The sequence below is a fragment of the Centruroides vittatus genome, unplaced genomic scaffold, assembly GCF_030686945.1.
Source record: "Centruroides vittatus isolate TY-2023 unplaced genomic scaffold, ASM3068694v2 contig_5, whole genome shotgun sequence".
Taxonomy (NCBI): domain Eukaryota; kingdom Metazoa; phylum Arthropoda; class Arachnida; order Scorpiones; family Buthidae; genus Centruroides; species Centruroides vittatus.
Genome location: NW_027122286.1, coordinates 480488 through 499507, shown reverse-complemented (window position 1 = coordinate 499507; position 19020 = coordinate 480488). Strand labels below are relative to the sequence as shown.

The 19020-nt window shown below is 30.2% G+C and overlaps 2 protein-coding genes across 2 annotated transcripts in view; both read right to left on the bottom strand.

The window, feature by feature from the left end:
* LOC136978153 (cytochrome P450 3A30-like) overlaps positions 1 to 19020 on the bottom strand; it is a 65163-nt gene that overhangs the window by 31972 nt on the left and 14171 nt on the right. The gene's annotated exons all lie outside the window — the stretch shown is intronic.
* LOC136978142 (patched domain-containing protein 3-like) lies at positions 2214 to 18938 on the bottom strand. Its single transcript, XM_067273797.1, has 6 exons — positions 18687 to 18938; positions 15189 to 15309; positions 14845 to 14922; positions 6900 to 7910; positions 4356 to 4673; positions 2214 to 4274 (listed from the first exon to the last, which is right to left on the bottom strand). The coding sequence occupies exons 1-6, from the start codon at positions 18936 to 18938 to the stop codon at positions 3025 to 3027; spliced, it is 3030 nt and encodes a 1009-aa protein (XP_067129898.1). The 3' UTR covers positions 2214 to 3024.

The window sequence follows — 19020 nt, the reverse complement described above, 5'->3', positions numbered from 1 at the left end:
ATCAGAAAATTTTTATATATTTTGGAAGATTATTTTACCGACTTTAAAATCATTACAAACTGACATTAAATTTAAAAAAAATTTAGGCCTATAACATTTCGATATCTTCGATATATTGTAGCATGCTATACTTTTTATGATATTAGTTTTATAATTAATAAATGTAAATAAGAGGAACAATGAACAGCTTTACCGTATTATAAAATCTTTTTATCTTAAAATAATTTTTTAAGCATTCGCTAAGTATTCCTGTTGTCGCTACCTACTAACCTATTTAGTTACTTATCGTTTTATTTAAGTCTGTAGTGGTTAAAAGAAAAATGTGTTTAATGTTTTAAAAATTATCTTAAAATTAAAAATATCAAAATATCTGAGAAATTTTAGAAACTCGAAAATGTAAATTATCATCTAAAATATAAAATAAATTTTTCAGAATTTCATGAGTTATTTCAAATAATGTAACAATAGAATATTCAGTTTTAAAACGTAAAATATATGTATATTTTTTAATTATTTACATTTTCTTACTTTCAATCGCATTTGATTAATTGTAATCAAGTAAATAAAAATACTTGAGAAGTGAACTCAACACGTCTTCGATTGTTTTACTTGTATTACTTTAACTTAAAAAATATATATATATTAAATTAACAAAACTAGCGACTAAAATTATTACAATTAATTTTTGTACAACATTAATAATTTGGCCTTAAAACAATTTAAATTACAAGATATTTTAATATCTTTTTAATATTGTTTAAAACATTATATAGCAAGTACTTACCTATACCAGAAAACAAAAGGAATAATTAGAAAAAGTGATAAATTTAAAAGATAATACATTTGATATTTTTATTCGCAGTTAATCACAGCAATAATATTCTATAACTTTAAATGATACTGATGAACCGTTAAGGTAAGTGCGGCATATGATAACTACTGGCCATACCAAAATTGGGCCTCTTGTCTGACCTATTTTTACGTAACCAGATTTAGTAAAAGCGTTACTAAGTCGCGTTATGATTGGTCAAGCTTGTTACACTGAAACACGTAACCTACGTTATCCATCTGATTTCTTTAATCTAAAAATATGATAGAAAAAACAGATGTCGTTGTTCGTGCGAAATGAGTTGGTTATCGTTACTGTATATTTTTTTGTTGCTTTAGTATATCGATATTTTGTGCTTAAATTTGCGTATATCATTATCAGTCAATTAGTATTGCGTGAGATCCAGAAAGATTTGAATTAGGATGTCCCGTGTATAGAGTTTATTTCAGACATTTTTTTTTTTCGGGGGAATGTGTTGGGGAATTATTTTCTTATAAAACATTGATTTGAGCCCTCTGTTAGTAGGGACCCCACACAATTGTCCTTTTTGTCTATAGGATAACGTGCCACTGCTGTCAGTTATTACATTTTTTAAATAAGTTTATTTTATTCTGGTTTTAAAAATGCTTTGTTTAGCTACAATATGAAAATCGTTTTCTCTAGAAAATGAAATAAAATTTCACATTTTTAACGATATTAATAAGTATTTATAAAACTCAATATTTTCTTTATAACTAAAATAGATTTTTATTATAATAAATAATGATTTTCTTTACTTAATGATTCTCGAAATGACTTAAAAATACTGACAAAACACCATAACAGAATATGATTTAGCACATAAATTTTACTTTAGGTAGTGAATATTTTATGCTTTACTTTTAATAAATATAACATAAACGAATTAAGTAATTACAGTTATTTATAATTGCTGATAACATATTTGATAAGTGAAACTAATCTAAAAATTGAGATTAGACTCTTGACTGACTGATGTATTAAGTAGAGAACGTATTAAGTATTTTATTACTAGGCCTATATTTAATTGCAATTAAAATAGTATTTACTAAAACCTTTATCATCATCTTTTCATATGAGAAATGAATATATTTTGTGTTTACGTATAAAAAGGAATAACTAATTCATGTAACTTACAGCTTATTTTTAGTTTTTTTTTCTTTAGAAATTTTATTTAATACTTATTAAAAGTGTACGCTTTATCATAAAGTGTAATATTTATGACAGCGTAAAGTGTGCTTTTATGCTTAGGTACAGTACAAGTATTTGCAGTAGTATTATTTCATATTTTACAAGTAGAGTATTTATCTTTATATTCAGTATAATTACGATACAGTGGATTTAAAATGGAAGGTAAAAGAACAGATCTGATATAACTGATTTATTTTATTCGCATTTCATCATTACAAAAATATTCAAACACTTATTCATAAAATTTTCTCAGTCGTAAATATCTAAGGTTTATTTTAACTGCTATTTTATAATTAAAAAATAAAATATATTTATTTGTCTACCTCTTTTTAAATATCTTGCAATGTATAACGAATTTCACATTTCTTTGTCTTACGATATCGAATTAATTTTATATTTATTTTAAGAAATTGAAATATCATTCTTAACATTAGTTAAGTACGATAACCATAGCAATATCTTATACTTCGACGGTTTTTAAAACATAAAACATAATTATCTTAATTTTTCTTCATTTCTTTATTATCCTGATTTCTGGTTGCAACTTTTAGCAAAAATTTAAAATCGTAGGATTAAAATTAACATTTAAAAGTAGTAAACAAATAAATAAACATCTATCATCAGTTGAATACCAGGGCTGGATTAATCATTAAGAAATATATGCAACTGAATAGGTTCCAAAGATAGAAAAGACTCATAATGACGCATTTTTTTATTCGCATTTAAAATAATTCTACTTTTATTTTACCATATAATAATATTAAACATGTTCTTTACACGACTTTTAAATCCTTAAGAAATGAGAATTGATTATGCAGGAATGTCTGAATACTTAGCCCCAGACTTCTCTTGATCCGGTCCTTTTAAGTATTATTGTATTATTTAAGCTTACAATAAACTTTTTAATTTATATAAGTATATTAGAGCAATGAACGTTTATTTATTATATCTATAATAATAACAAACGCTAAATTCAAAGTAGTATTTTATATTCTGCCGTTTACCTGAGATAAAGGGTTTTTATTAGCTTTTTTGTTAAGACAACGTGCTCTATCTAAGAAATCTATAGAAACTGGAATAAAAAACATTGAATGAAAGGCTGTTTGCATAACTATAATAAACACTATTTTAAAGAAAGTAATAAAAACGTACATAGAACTGAACAAAAATACAGAAACTCCTACAATTGTCGATAAACAACCCTGAAATATTGGAAATCCAACTAAATATACACAAAAGCTTAATTTTTCCCGTAAGTTGTCGCTTTTCTTTGCGTAATTAGAAAAGGCATAGGCAATGTGACTTGGATAATTAATGCAAAAACCAAAGCAGAGTACTAGAATCATCGTTGATACAATATCGAGGTTAATATCCCAAAATGCCATTAATCCAATTGTTTCCACAACAGAACTTACTACTGAAATGGATACAAGAATTGTACAAATTATATAAGGAATAAATATAAAAAATAGGATAATTATTATTAGAATTGTGACCCATGTCAGTTGAAAAATTATAGAACGAATTATGGTAGCTTGTTCCACTACATTTTCAAATAATGAAAATACTTTTACAGAAACCTTAGAACCTTCTATGATTTTATTAACATCTTTGATTAATTTTATTTCTTCTATTCTATTTGTGACATTTTTCGATATAAAAATAATTCTAGTAGAAACGATTTCGGTTCCATTTTTATTGAATTTAACATCGTATTTAAATGGATAAGCACTTTTAAAACGAAAGAATACATTGCGTAAACCATCGAGAAAATCTTGTTTTAATGATGTGTTATATCCCTTCATAGAAAACTTAGCGATATCGTGATTCAAAAAGACTTTGTAATATTTAAGCCACCAAACAGTTAAATCTGTAGAAATGTGGGGATGAGATTCTATTTTATATATTAATTTGTCGATGGATTGTTGAACTTGGGGATCAGCATAATTTAGAGGTTCTTCTATTATAATTTGAATCGGCAAAGAAAATTGAGTAAAGTATTTATAATATACACCTATACCTTCAGTTGAATAATCGACAGGAAAGACTTTAGAAATGTCATAACCTTCAACTAGATGAAAAATTCCCCATATTCCAATTCCCAAATTAGTGAAATAAAGAAGGATGATAATAATTCTGCCTGATGTCCACGAAAGAATTTTATCAATTAGATCCCGAAAAATTTTCATGCAGATTTCTTCTTTAAATATATCTTCTTGAGAATTACTTTTAATACCTGAAGTTTATAGATTAGAAAATTATTAAAGATTAAATAAAGTTGTTTAAAAGTATAAGTTTGAAGTAGTGTGAACTATACCTATTTCCTTGTAATCTGATGATTTTTGCATGATGTTATATTCTCGAAATCCACTTATTGCAATGCATCCTCCGAAAAATGTGATTTGGTACAAGAATGTAAATAAGATGGAAATTGCTGCATATGTGCAGAATATTCTAACGATGGGAAACGGGGTAGTCATTCCAATGCAATATGATATGAAATTTGTTAGAGATGTCAGAGTGATGGAAACTGCAGCTTCAGAATACGTTTCTGACAATCGTTTTTCCACGCTTTTCATAAAATCAGTTGATCTCCAAGAGGCCAGTAAGATACAGGAATCGTCAATTTCGGTTGCTTAATTATAAAAAAATAAATTTTGATAATTATTTTTATTGATACAGCAATTAATTTTAAGTTGTCAGTCGTTAATTAATTAAAATATATAAACTTTACCAAAATGTGGTTATAAATTTTTAAGCATCCTACCAAATTTATACTGTAATAGAGCTTTTCAGCAGATAGACTTATCATTAGAAATAATAAGGCTGTTCTTGATGCTGAGTGTGTAGTACTGGAAAGCGTTTAAACCCCTCTGTTGTATTTTTCTCTTTCATTAATGCATTTTTCTTACATTAATATTTTAGAGTGTTAATCTTATCTAGAAACAACAAATAGATATATACAGCATTTCCTCGGTTAAACTCCGGTATTTAAATAGACTCCTGGAAATAAAGGCATTGTTAAAAATGAACTCCAGATTGAAAAGCATGGGAAACCCCTAGTACTACACTGCACAAGGTAATGTAGTTTGAAATGGCAAGTAAGGAATTAAACTAAACTTCTATCTGTACTTTCTATCTAAACTTCTATCTAAACTTCAAAATGTATAGAATCGGATAACAAGGTTTTTATTTCAAGGTCTTCAAATAAACCCGGAAAAGACATAGTTTAGAAATAAATTTTCGGGAGTTTAATCGAGGAAATACAGAATATAAATGTAGTATGGCAATGACAGAGATTTCTGATTGGCTCCCTCAAGTTTCAGATTGTTTCAGATACAGCTTTTGTGATATTAGTATGTAATCTAATTTAATCATTTTCTTATTTAAAACTTATAATAATTCTAAATAACAATATAGTACAATTTCCCATATTCGAACTAATGTGTGCAGGAGTGATCCAGTTATTATGTCAGCGGCGATTGATGCATTGCGCCCTTCAAACTTTAACGCAACCTTAATTTTTAAAAACTTAAAAGTATAAACACTGCAGTATGAAATGGTAAGACTTGAAGTAGAGTACAACAATTTCGAAAATTTTTCATTTTATTTGATCAGTCCGGATATGGGAAAGTCTACTGTATTTCATACAAGCTAGATCAGCTATATATAGAAATTGGAGCAATAAGAGACAAATAAAAATAGTAATTTGTTTTAAAATTTGTAGAAGATAAAATCTGATAACAGATGACGCTACATATTGCTTTAATATATTGTGAGTCCTTTAAGTCGTGCGGAACCACTTAGTAGTAAAATCAACTAAACAGAAACTAATATTTGTACAGTACATTAAGAAATAATTTATACTTTCTCCTGCCACGTTACTGTTTATGTATGATACAACGGTCATATTTTTATAGAATTTATGCCGCGATCAAGACTCTATGCGTTTGAATAATAAAAAATTTAGAATTATGTACAGGTTTAATGGTTTCGTAAATTATGTAATTACTAGTAGATGTATCTTCATATTCAATAAAATATAATAAATAAAATAGTTCTCCCAAATAAGACTTAAACATTGCAAAATGCTTATTTTAAATACGACATAATATTAAATACTAGAAAGTCCATATTTCTTACTAATAAACACTTAATGAAGTTATTAAGAGCTGTCATAGTAAGCAATAACGCATCGATAAGTTTAGGAATTTTATTTGAACTGTATTCTTTTTAAAAATGCAGCAGAGAGTAATAAAAATGCTGTAATATCAAGACATATTTTACATTTAAAATATATCTTATTATTATAAAAACAGAAAAACAATATAAATAAATGAATGAAGTAAGGAAATTGTTGTAATGAACTGATAAGTTAAAAAATATATTTAATACTAGCAGTACCCGCCACGCGTTGCTGTGGCTCAAAATGTAACTATTATAAATGTATAACACTTCCCCCGCGGGGGGAGGGAATTTCGAAAAATCCCTTCTTAGTGTACATTCTCTTGACGTACCCTATTAAAACGCAATGAAAAACTCAAAAAGCTGCATCTAAAATAGTATAATAGAAGCCCAGTTCTTCACGATAAGCCTTAATTTTGTCCCTCTCCTCCGCGGGGAGAATTTCGATATCTATATTATATAAAAACACGCGCGTACTCGAATGCAACGTTGTGTCAAAATTTCAAAGCAATCGGTGAAGAACTTTCGGAGATTAGCTATCAGGAACAAACGTTTTATTTATATAGATTATGTGGAATATTTACTAATTATTCAGAAGTGTTTATTTATTTATAAAAATATAAAATTAGTTCATTACAACAGGATACACAATTTAATTTAAACACAAATCTCTTACCTATAACTAAAAATGGAATTGTAATATTGGTGGCAGAATACTCCAGACCGCAATAAGAAGCAAATCCAAATGAAGAACAAATGGCTAATCCACCTGATATGCAAGACGAAATTCCTAGGAAAGGTTTACTTCTTTTCCAACTATTAGTAAGGAAGGTTATCGCAGAAAAAATCATTATTAATATTATTGACACTGCTATGAAAGGCGTTATGCCTTTCATATATAGTAAATAAGAACCATCTACGAGGTTTATAAAATCAGGAATTACTCGAATATTCTTAAACTTTACTTCAGATAATTTCTTAAACACTGATTCCGTCCATTTTTTGATCGACACTATCTTTTCTAGATCTGTTTCATCCATCAAATACACCAGCCTTAATGCACGTACATTTTTAACGTAATCACCATCATCAACAGTAACTCCACCTAAATTAATGCCATAAGCTTCATACGAAAACGTTACGGGATCTATATCAATTGGATATTTAATTTTGTTCCAGTTAGCAACACGTTTTTCCAAATTAGAAATTACATTTAAAATAGGATTTACGAAGCATCTTCCATTGATTATACCGCAAAGTTCTTCGTATCCAATATCCATTTCATTGTTCATAACGGTCACGTTTTTCACGATAAAATCTAACATTTTAATTTCTTTTAAAATATTTTCTTGCAACATGTTTTCTGTATCGATACCTAACACATATACACTTGGACTCTTTAAGCGACGTGTTATTCTTGGAATATCGGCGCATTCGGACATGTTCAGGGGAAATAATTTTTCTACTTTTTCTTTAGTTTTCACAAATTCTCCGTTTTCAGCGATAAATAAATAGTCGACATCTGTAATTTCTTTGAAATTCAGGCACCCAGGAAGAAGAATTAACGTGACTAGTATAGGTATAATAATAAAGTAAGCTGGATATCGACTAACCGTTCTCCCCAAAATTTCGAACCATTTAGATAATACAATCTGCACAAATCTTCGATTCATTTCCATTCCTTTACCTGGAATTAAATAAATTGATATAAGTTACGTAAATTATTTCGCTTTTCTTCTTTTATCTATAAACTTTATATTGATTATAATTATTTTAAAAATTAAATTTTTAAAAATATTTGTGAGATTGTTTCCAATATGTTAACTTCTTCATTAGAAGGCTTCTATCGAAATCGTGCTCAGAAAAATGTATAGCTTTGTTAAAATAAAAAAGTATTCATTAAAAATTTAAAGAAGTGTGTATATTTATTTTCTTTTAAAATGTCGAAAAGGATTCCTGATCGGTATGTTACCCAGATAAACAACTTTACAGAGGCAACTTTACGCCTGCAATGATGGCTTCCCCGTAGAATTCTATGTGATGCGTGGGAAGCTGCCATTCGTAGATTAGGTCGCATTAGCTTAAAAAACTAATTAAAACATATAAAAGGAAATTAAATGATATAAAAATAGTTTTTACATAAGTAGTATAGAATTAAACGAATGAAATATAATGTGATACGTGCATATTTACAAATTATAAAATGGCGAATTCGAATACAATACGAATATAAATACAAGAAAATAAAACAAATTGAATTCAATAAGATCTGTTTATAAAATGGCAATATATTTTATTCATATATATGTAATAACGAAGATGTAGAGATATGGAAACATTTTTGCAACCTTCAACTCTGTATAATCAATAAATATTTTATGAAACAATGAAATGTGCATTTCAATTTTAATTCGTAACTTTATACAAGTGTATTATAAAACGCGCGGATTTAAAACATGATAAAAACAATTTTATAACCGAGGCAGAAATAAATTATAAAAAAAGGTATTAAAAGTGAACAGTTCTGACAAAACTGATTCTTAATATCAAGGACAACATTGTTTTCAATACAATCAAACAGTAACCTTGACATTTGACCCATTTCTGACAGAGAAAGGAGCTTTTGTTTACTTAGTAATGAAACACTTAGGCGTTGTTGTCATTAAGGGTGGGAGTGGGTGGCAGCTCATATGACACCCTGTTGCTAAAGCAATAAACTTTCACCGACCTTGACCCACGATCTACCCTTCTCTGATTACTAAAAATAACAAATGGGGAGGAGTTGTTTAAAGGATAATAAAACACTTGGCGGTTTATTAAGTGACCTCTCCAGCTCTACTCAGATTACCGCAAAAGCAATAAACACTTAACACGGACACACGATCTTTTCCTCTCCGATTACAAAGGAACCGACGACAATCTGTGAAAGTTGAGATAGTCTATTGGCAAGTGAGACCTGATCTGTTTATTTTAAAGCTGTATCGTCTCAAATTACAGGAAAATAAACGCGAATAAAACGTTATAAGGAAAGAAACGTATGAAAATAACAGCTAAAATTATATTTCTGATGATCAGTGACGGAAATTTACAATTAAAAAAAAACAAACGACCGATGCCTCGATCCCAGTGCTAGGCAAGCGATGAGCGATTAGTCTTGTCAACCTGTAGCACGCTTGACTGCACAGGTAAGTCCCTCCAGCTCGATTTCCTCGCCCCTATTATGGCAGAAATCGGGTCAGTCCACCTGAAACGCCTATGCTAACAGATAGGACGTCCAGGCATATTAAGCGATCAACTGCCTGAGCTGCGCAATCGATCTACCTGGCGTCAACGTCAGTGGCCTAGACTGTACAGTCTAGAGCAATAAACTTGTCGCCAGATAGATCGATCGCGCAGCTCAGGAAGTTGATCACGTAATACGCCAGGACGTCCTACCTGTTAGCAAAGGCATTTCAGGTGGACTGGTCCGATTTGCGCCGTAATACGGGTGAGGAAATCGAGCTGGAGGGACTAATTGTGCAGTCAAGCGTGATGCAGGTTGACAACACTAATCGCTCATCGCTTGCCTAATGCTGGGTTCGAAGCATCGGTCGTTTGTTGTTTTTAATTGTAAATTTCCGCCACTGATCATCAGAAATATAATTTTATCTGTTATTTTCATACTTTTCTTTCTTTATAACGTTTTATTTGCGTTTATTTTTTGTAATTAGAGACGATACAGCTTTAAAATAAACAGATCAGGTCTCACTTGCCAATAGACTATCTCAACTTTCACTGATTGTCGTCGGTTCCTTTGTAATCGAAGAAAAAGAGATCGGATGTCAATGTCCAGTGTTAAGTGTTTATTGCTTTTGCCGTAATCTGAGTAGAGCGGGAGAGGTCACTTAATAAACCGCCAAGTGTTTTATTACCCTTTAAACAACTCCTCCCCACTTGTTATTCTTAGTAATCTGAGAAGGGTAGATCGTGGGTCAAGGTCAGTAAAAGTTTATTACTTTAGCAACAGGGTGTCATATGAGCTGCCACCCACTCCCCACCCTTAATGACAACAACGCGGTAAGTGCTTTATTACTGTGTAAACAAAAACCTCTTTCTCTATCAGAAATGGGTCAGTTGTCAAGGCTACTGTTTGATTGTATTGAACAGAATGCTGTCCTTGATATTTACGAATCATTTTGTAAAAACTGTTTACTTTTAATTCCTTTCTTGTAATTTATTTCCCGCCTCGGTTATAAAATTGCGACGTATATTGGTTCGTTAGTATCCAATAAAACATTCGAAAATTTCCTTGAATATGATTTGTTAAAAGGTGTAAGCCACACCTTGTTCTACTTGCTTGATTGGGCATCCTCTTGATTGTTCTACTTGACATTAATGTGCATTTCTGGCAGATTGGTCGCTTACATATCTTTGTTGTCTCTGATTCGTAAATCTGATATAGTTTGGTAACGATTCACGGCCAATAGCTGTATGCAGGGTGTGACCAACAAGAATGCCCAATCAAGCAAGTAGAACAAGGTGTGACTTACACCTTTTAACAAATCATATTCAAGGAAATTTTCGAATGTTTTATTGGATAATAACGAACCAATATACGTCGTGTTTTGTCTTTGAACTTGCAAAACTTAATCAGTAAGCAATAAAGTGGCGAGATTGCAAAAAGGGGAAGGGAAATCAAATTCAGATGCAATGTATCGCCGAGAGCGATACATTGCATCTGAATTACATGGCGATAATGCAATGTGTCGCGTTTAATTATGCCATGTAATATATTTATATTTATTATATTTCAAAACACCATCAGGTTGTTTACAATAGTTTAACCTTATTCATTAGAAGGCTTCTTTCGAAATCATGCCCAGAAGAATGTATAGCTTTTGATTATTGAAATAAATATTCATTAAAAATATAAAACAGTGTGTATATTTATATTCTTTTAAAATGTCGAAAATGATTCCTGAACGGCATGTTTCCCGGATAAACAACTTTACAGAGGCAACTTTACGCCTGCAGTGATGGCTTTCCCGTAGAATTCTATGTGATGCGGGGAAGCTGCCATTCGTAGATTAGGTCGCATTAGCTTAAAAAACTAATTAAAAACATATAAAAGGAAATTAAATGATATAAAAATAGTTTTTACATAAGTAGTATAGAATTAAACGAATGAAATATAATGTGATACGTGCATATTTACAAATTATAAAATGGCGAATTCGAATACAATACGAATATAAATACAAGAAAATAAAACAAATTGAATTCAATAAGATCTGTTTATAAAATGACAATATATTTTATTCATATATATGTAATAACGAAGATGTAGAGATATGGAAACATTTTTGCAAACTTGAACTCTGATCAAAATCAATAAATATTTTATGAAACAACGAAATGTGCATTTCAATTTTAATTCGTTACTTTATACAAGCGTATTATAAAACGCGCAGATTTAAAACATGATAAAAAGCAATTTTATAACCGAGGCGGGAAATAAATTACAAGAAAGGAATTAAAAGTAAACAGTTTTTACAAAATGATTCGTAAATATCAAGGACAGCATTCTGTTCAATACAATCAAACAGTAGCCTTGACAACTGACCCATTTCTGATAGAGAAAGAGGTTTTTGTTTACACAGTAATAAAGCACTTACCGCGTTGTTGTCATTAAGGGTGGGGAGTGGGTGGCAGCTCATATGACACCCTGTTGCTAAAGTAATAAACTTTTACTGACCTTGACCCACGATCTACCCTTCTCAGATTACTAAGAATAACAAGTGGGGAGGAGTTGTTTAAAGGGTAATAAAACACTTGGCGGTTTATTAAGTGACCTCTCCCGCTCTACTCAGATTACGGCAAAAGCAATAAACACTTAACACTGGACATTGACATCCGATCTCTTTTTCTTCGATTACAAAGGAACCGACGACAATCAGTGAAAGTTGAGATAGTCTATTGGCAAGTGAGACCTGATCTGTTTATTTTAAAGCTGTATCGTCTCTAATTACAAAAAATAAACGCAAATAAAACGTTATAAAGAAAGAAAAGTATGAAAATAACAGATAAAATTATATTTCTGATGATCAGTGGCGGAAATTTACAATTAAAAACAACAAACGACCGATGCTTCGAACCCAGCATTAGGCAAGCGATGAGCGATTAGTGTTGTCAACCTGCATCACGCTTGACTGCACAATTAGTCCCTCCAGCTCGATTTCCTCACCCGTATTACGGCGCAAATCGGACCAGTCCACCTGAAATGCCTTTGCTAACAGGTAGGACGTCCTGGCGTATTACGTGATCAACTTCCTGAGCTGCGCGATCGATCTATCTGGCGACAACTTCATTGCTCAAGACTGTACCTCCGGAAGAATAAAATGGTTCTTTTGGGAGAAAGACATTTTATAGTTTTATGGTAAAAAGATTCCGACCGTTGTGTTATGGTAGACAAAGACTATAACTTCGTGTCAAGATAAGCGGAAGAAATTGTTGACACTTCTTCTCGAAGGAAAAAAAAAACTCGAGGAAAAGGCGCTTGCTTAAAAACATCTTTTCTTTCTCTCGTTTCACGCTTTCCGAAACAAAGAAAGGTTTAAACAACTCTCTTCCTTTAATAATTTCAATTGTGAGGTTTGGACCTCATATATTTTTATTGTAGTTTTCAAGTTTGAAACATTTCTCATTAATGTTTTCAAACGTATAAAATAGGAAGACAATCTTCACCCGTGATTACCGGTACATATAAATTCCAATACAGCCTCTTAAACCTTAAAATTCCCGGTACATAAGACGACAGTTAACACATAAACTAACGTTTTCGATCCTCCACCGAGGTCTTCGTCAGGTTCGTTGATCATGGAATGCGAAAAGAATCGAACGCTTTCGAAATTCAAAACGGGGGAAATTCAGACGCGGGGATATTCGATCTTTTTGAATTTCGAAAGCGTTCGATTCTTTTCGCATTCCATGATCAACGAACCTGACGAAGACCTCGGTGGAGGATCGAAAACGTTAGTTTATGTGTTAACTGTCGTCTTATGTACCGGGAATTTTAAGGTTTAAGAGGCTGTATTGGACGTATAAAATAGTTTACTTCTAAAAAGTATTGTAGATCTAATTTTTATTATATAGTCTAAAGAGTATGCAAGAGGTGATTTTATTTTAAATATACGGTATATTACCATTTGTGTAAAAAAATTCCAAAGAAATGTATTCCAATTCTCTACGCGTAGAAAAAATAACTTAAGTATTTCTGCTTATCATTGGTTAGAAATGGTTGTAATCTGAACTAAGAAAGATTATAATTGAAGTAAAATTCTCAAAATTTTATTCGAAACCTTTGTGGTTACAGTTATCTTGAATTTCGTAATATCAAAACACTCTTCTAAAAGAAATAAATAAAGGATATAAATAAAGTTTACACGAAGGGAAGAAACTCATTTGTAATTCTAACACGTATTATTTCTAGCTTGAAGCAACCAGATCTCCATAATTTTAGTGAATTTTCCTTACATTATGTACATCGGACGTTCAGCGCCGCTTTCCTGTAAGCCTAGAAGTTTGACAATGGTGTTTGGAAAGTCAGTGGAATCATGCTCGACATTCCAAACGCCATTGTCAAACTTCTAGGCTTACAGGAAAGCGGCGCTGAACGTCCAACGTACACGTTTTCGCGTTTAAAACTTTGGCCTCAACTTCGCTAATGTCTCGAAAAATTAAAATCGTTCTTATTTGATCAGCCTAGCAAAACGTTTAAATTTTTATAAAGGAAAACGAAGAAGATAATTAAGGACCTTGGGACAAGAACGTGTTCACTCATCTTTTCAAGTTTCTGGGAAAATCATCCTAAATTTCCGAATTTGCTTTGTACTTCGAACAAATTATAGGTTATTGATTATATCAAAGGCATATGAGAAATTATGGATCATGAGTCTTGAAATCTTATCTGCCTTATGTGTGTGTAAATTCAAAAATAAAAAAAAGTTGAGTTAATATATTCTTGCAAAAGGCTATGCTATTCAATTATATTTACACTAATTATTAAAATTAACACGAAAGAAATTCTTATTGGTGAAATGTTATTTTATCAATTAGTTTGTGAAGAAAATACTTGTACAATAAATTTGATTAGAAACAGGCAAAATCTCCTTACATTCTAGGTCAGCGATGGCGAATCTGAAACCTGCGTGACGATTACAAAATTTCCGGATTAAATGTTTAGAAAATATTAAGTTTTTATAAATTATAATATATATATTATATTATAATTTATATATATATATATTTATTTATTTATTTATTTATTTATAATATATTTATAATATTTTGTTTATTTATAATATATATATATATAAATAAACAAATATATTTGATAAATTTTACTTTTTACTAAAATTCACAGATGTATCAATTATTTTAATTATACAGTAGACTCTTCCTATTGTATATAAGAAGAAGCTTATCGATATTAATAACAATATATGAAGGATAACATTAAGCAGAGTAAGTAGTAAATGAAATTACGATTAACTTTGATATTAAAAGAACATGTTAAGGCAATTAAAAGGTATATAAATTGACTATTTATTAATTATAGTAATAATTATTTTTTATTAACTTACATGCTTTGGCATATTCTAATTCTGGTAGCGTTAAACGAATGATGATAATATAAAATGATATGAAACAATGGGCGAAATCTATTAAATTTTTAAATATGATGGAAATGAAATTGACTTTCAACTTCCAAACAACATCTAATAATTGATTATCGAGTCGCAGAAGTTATTAGCTCATTCGATCCCTTACATGACGAATGATCCTTCAAGGGGGAACCCTTCTATAAGAGTACCTAAACGTTTAAGCTAAGTATATACACTTAAATTATTTTATATTTCTATGTACTATCGAAAAATTAACAATAATTTATCAGAAACAATATTTAAAACAACGTTAAACAACAAACCAGAAGATTCTTTACTGGATTTGGAATATATAATGTCTCTTCCAGTCACTTGTATATCACCTTCTGAAACGACTTCAACCAATTCCACAGAATTTAAAGCTGTCGAACTTTTTGATATTACCTTGAAGAACGTAATCCTAGATAATAATCAGAATAGATTTCAAGGTGAAATGTAAAGCATGCAGTTTAAAATAGTTATTTCTTCTATTAATTTTCACATAAATGTAATAAATTGAAATTCGTTTTCTTTCTATAATCTTAAGGTCATTAACTGAACCAAAGTACCGAAAAATTCTTCAAAAATTAGATTTTTAAAATAAATTTTTATTCGGAGCACGAATTAAATTCATTTTTCACTATTATCTAGAATAAAGTTATTCAAAGTCAATATTTCTAATCGTTTATACAAATTAATAAAATCTAGAAGTAATTTGTATATTTATATTATTTAATTATTATGTTAATTTAAATTGAGGTCGCAAGAGTTTTAAATAATAAATTATATTAATTTATTAATTGAAACACTTGCGACCTCCAATGCTTTATTCAAGTTATTCAAGTTTTAATAAACATAAAATAATATTAAGGTATAATGTAAAACATATAATATACTCAACATTTTAAACATCTTGGGCATTGAAGCTATTAAATTTTGGTGGTTAAAGGTCGAGGGAGTGAAGAGATACAGGATGTTAATATGTCATATCTCGAGTGGGATCAAACTCAATGAAGATTTTACTTCTTATTAGAATTTACAATTTTTTTAAAATAAAACTCGTCCCTACTCTAAAAATTAAGCTTTTTCCATTTTATAATTAAGCATATAAATTTTTATAATAAAATCTCAATCTAGATGGCGCCATACACAATTTTATTTATTATGATTAAAATTAATAATATACAAGTCATTTTTAAAATAAAATCTCATAACATTGGGCAAATCCAGCAATCCAGCAACGAGTTGCGTAATTAGTTTATCCAGATGATTAGTTTAAAACAAGTTATTGTAGAACGCGAAAGATTCTATTAATACACCACGATCAGGCGAACAACTAAAAAGAAAACTTAAAATAGTTAATAAGTCGATAAAACGAAATATATTCAATTTTTTTGCTTTTTGCACATTTACAAATTATGAGATTTAATTTAAGATGTCAATAGCTGACTTTGACCAATGTTTTCATTCATAATAATCAGGGTTTCTCTACTAAGATCTCAATTGTTTTTTAATAATTTAAATTTTTCGGAAAATTTCGAATCTTTCATAAAAATTTAGTTATCCATTATTTTGTGTTAAGTCAAAAAATTTTGTTAACAGAAGGTATAATTAACTCATAAATTGTCAAAATACATTTGTATTTATTAATTTTAAGCTTGTTTATTATTATTATTTTGTTAATTTTTGTTTGTTGTGGCCTGTCACAGATTGTCAATAATCAATATGTATTTATTACAGGGTTCTGAACATTCTTAACTTATCAGAATCTATAATATCTTGCGCTAATTACCATAATTGCGCTGATGTTGTCTTAATCTATCTCCATACTCAGTAACTCAGTAACTGCATTACGCCAGGTTGTGCAAACTGTGCAAGTATATAAACAACTTCATAAAACACGATTCTTTTCTTCCAGAAATTCTAAATTTAAATCATTATAATTATTAAAAACAGCACGAGCTTTTTTATTTGTGAAAATTTCTTTGTAATTGAAGGGTAATTTTTTAATATGTGTTACATAGCAATATTATTATTTTATTTTATTTTTTGGCCTATTATTGAGGTTCAGACCGTATTAATATACTTAGAACAACTAAAAATAATTATATCATTCTTTTCCAAGATAATTTATTTTATAATATATTCCAAATAGAGTTGATTATATCTCGGGACACATAATCTTTTCTTGGAATCACGGGATAAGTAAAAGACTGGACAATAAAAAACTCAATAACAGCAAAAGCTATCTATAGAATAAATAGTATTTATAGAATAAATATAAATTTATTCTATAAATACTTTTATAAATACGTATTTATAAATAATATAAATATAATCTATAAATATGTACTTATAAATGTATTTATAGAATACATTGTAAATAGATTAATATTTATAGAATATATTTGTATTCTATGAATATTAATCTATTTATAAATGTATAAAATAAAATTTTTGAGATAATTATACTTTCTATTAGCAAAATTTCCCCGACTCATTATAAAATAACGAAAAACTGAATTTTTAAGGAAGATGCGAAATTTTTCGAGATAAGAGAATTTCCCAGGAAATTTAAATAGTTAAAAAACAACCGAGATCCCGATAGAAAATCTCTAGTAACAACATCATAAACGACTGAGGATAACGTTTGAACTATAGCGGTCGGAGTGGCGAGAAAGTGTGGTTTATTGTATTTATTATTCGAATTAAGAATAAACTGGTCAAATGTACATAAAAATTACTCGTAAGTGTGTAGTTATATTTCGGATTCTAAAGTTTTTGATATCCCTAATATTAGAGAGTCCGACGTTAGTCAACGTGTACGTCAGACGTTCAGCGCCGCCGTCTTGTAAGCCTAGAAGATTGACAATGGCGTTTGGAACGTCAGTGGAAACGCCATTGTCAAACTTCTAGACTTACAGGAAGACGGCGCTGAACGTCCGACGTACACGTTTTCGCTTTGAAAACGTCGGCCGCAACCTCTCTACGTGTTTTTACTGCTGATATAATCGAAAACAGGGGAATAAAAATTCAGTTATATATACATAGCTACATTCTTTAGCACCATTTTATCAGACAGATGGCCAGCAGACAACATATATTTGGACTTTTTTTATTCCGATTTCTGTATGTTGTACATACGATGCGGTAAGACGATGTAACAGCAATTTTTAGTTTATCGTTTATTCATCTGAGAATTAGGCTACAGTGAAACTATAACTATACTATAACTATGAGAAACTTGGCCAAAAGTTGAATTTTCGAAATATGTTTGCCTTACGATTTAATTGCTATTTGAAACACTACAATAAGCGATCTGTTCATTATTCATTATCATTATTTAGTGAACGTCTCAGGTCTTGAACATAATTCTGATCCAACTTTGTTTCTACTATAAAATTGTGTACCCTACAGATATAATTAAATTAATAATCGTTATTTGACATGGGCTTTGAATCCTGGCTGTAAGTAGATTACTATTTAATATAGTGACTTTTGGAATTCATTTTAAAGTATTTTTATTTTCATGCTATATTCGTCCATGCAATCCCGAACCATGTGACTATGTGCCTGTGTTGAAGTGCTACCGTCTGTGTTGAGGCGCTACCGGTGCACTCCGTAGCACCGGTAGCGCCTCAACACAGACACATAGTCATCCACTTTTACGGGAGAAATAATGATTAAATCTCTCACCTATGGGGAACTGCAAGGATGACATGTCTCCAGTTTTCGTTAACCCTACCTCTTGTGAGGGCTGTGCTTTTGCGGCATGAGGATACCAGATCTTTTTTCTCAATACCGTGCCAAAGATTATTCCGCTCAAAAATGCAGTCAATGGTGGTTTCCTCTACTCTAGAGCTCGGGAAATTGAGCAATATAATCCGTGGTTTTCTGCCTTCGTGAATCTTGGATGTAACTTTGTCGTTTATAGCTGGTATGGCTTCGACAGCTTTGCTAAGAGTTTTACTTTCTGTTCTGCTTCCCACCCGAATACAGATACTATTTCTCCTAACCTCCTTGACCACCTTCATATCGATTTTTATGCGTTGCGGATTATATTTTGTTTTTCAATTCAGTGGTAACCTCATTCATGCTAACCGCAACACCATTGTC

Coding starts and splice junctions, on each gene's coding strand:
- LOC136978142 (XM_067273797.1), bottom strand. CDS start 18,938: ATGAAGGTGGTCAAGGAGGTTAGGAGAAATAGTATCTGTATTCGGGTG. Junction 15,310..18,686: donor GTATTGAGAAAAAAGATCTG/GTATCCTCATGC, acceptor ACGTTCTTCAAG/GTAATATCAAAAAGTTCGAC. Junction 7,911..14,844: donor ATTAGAATATGCCAAAGCAT/GTAAGTTAATAA, acceptor ATTTAATTCCAG/GTAAAGGAATGGAAATGAAT.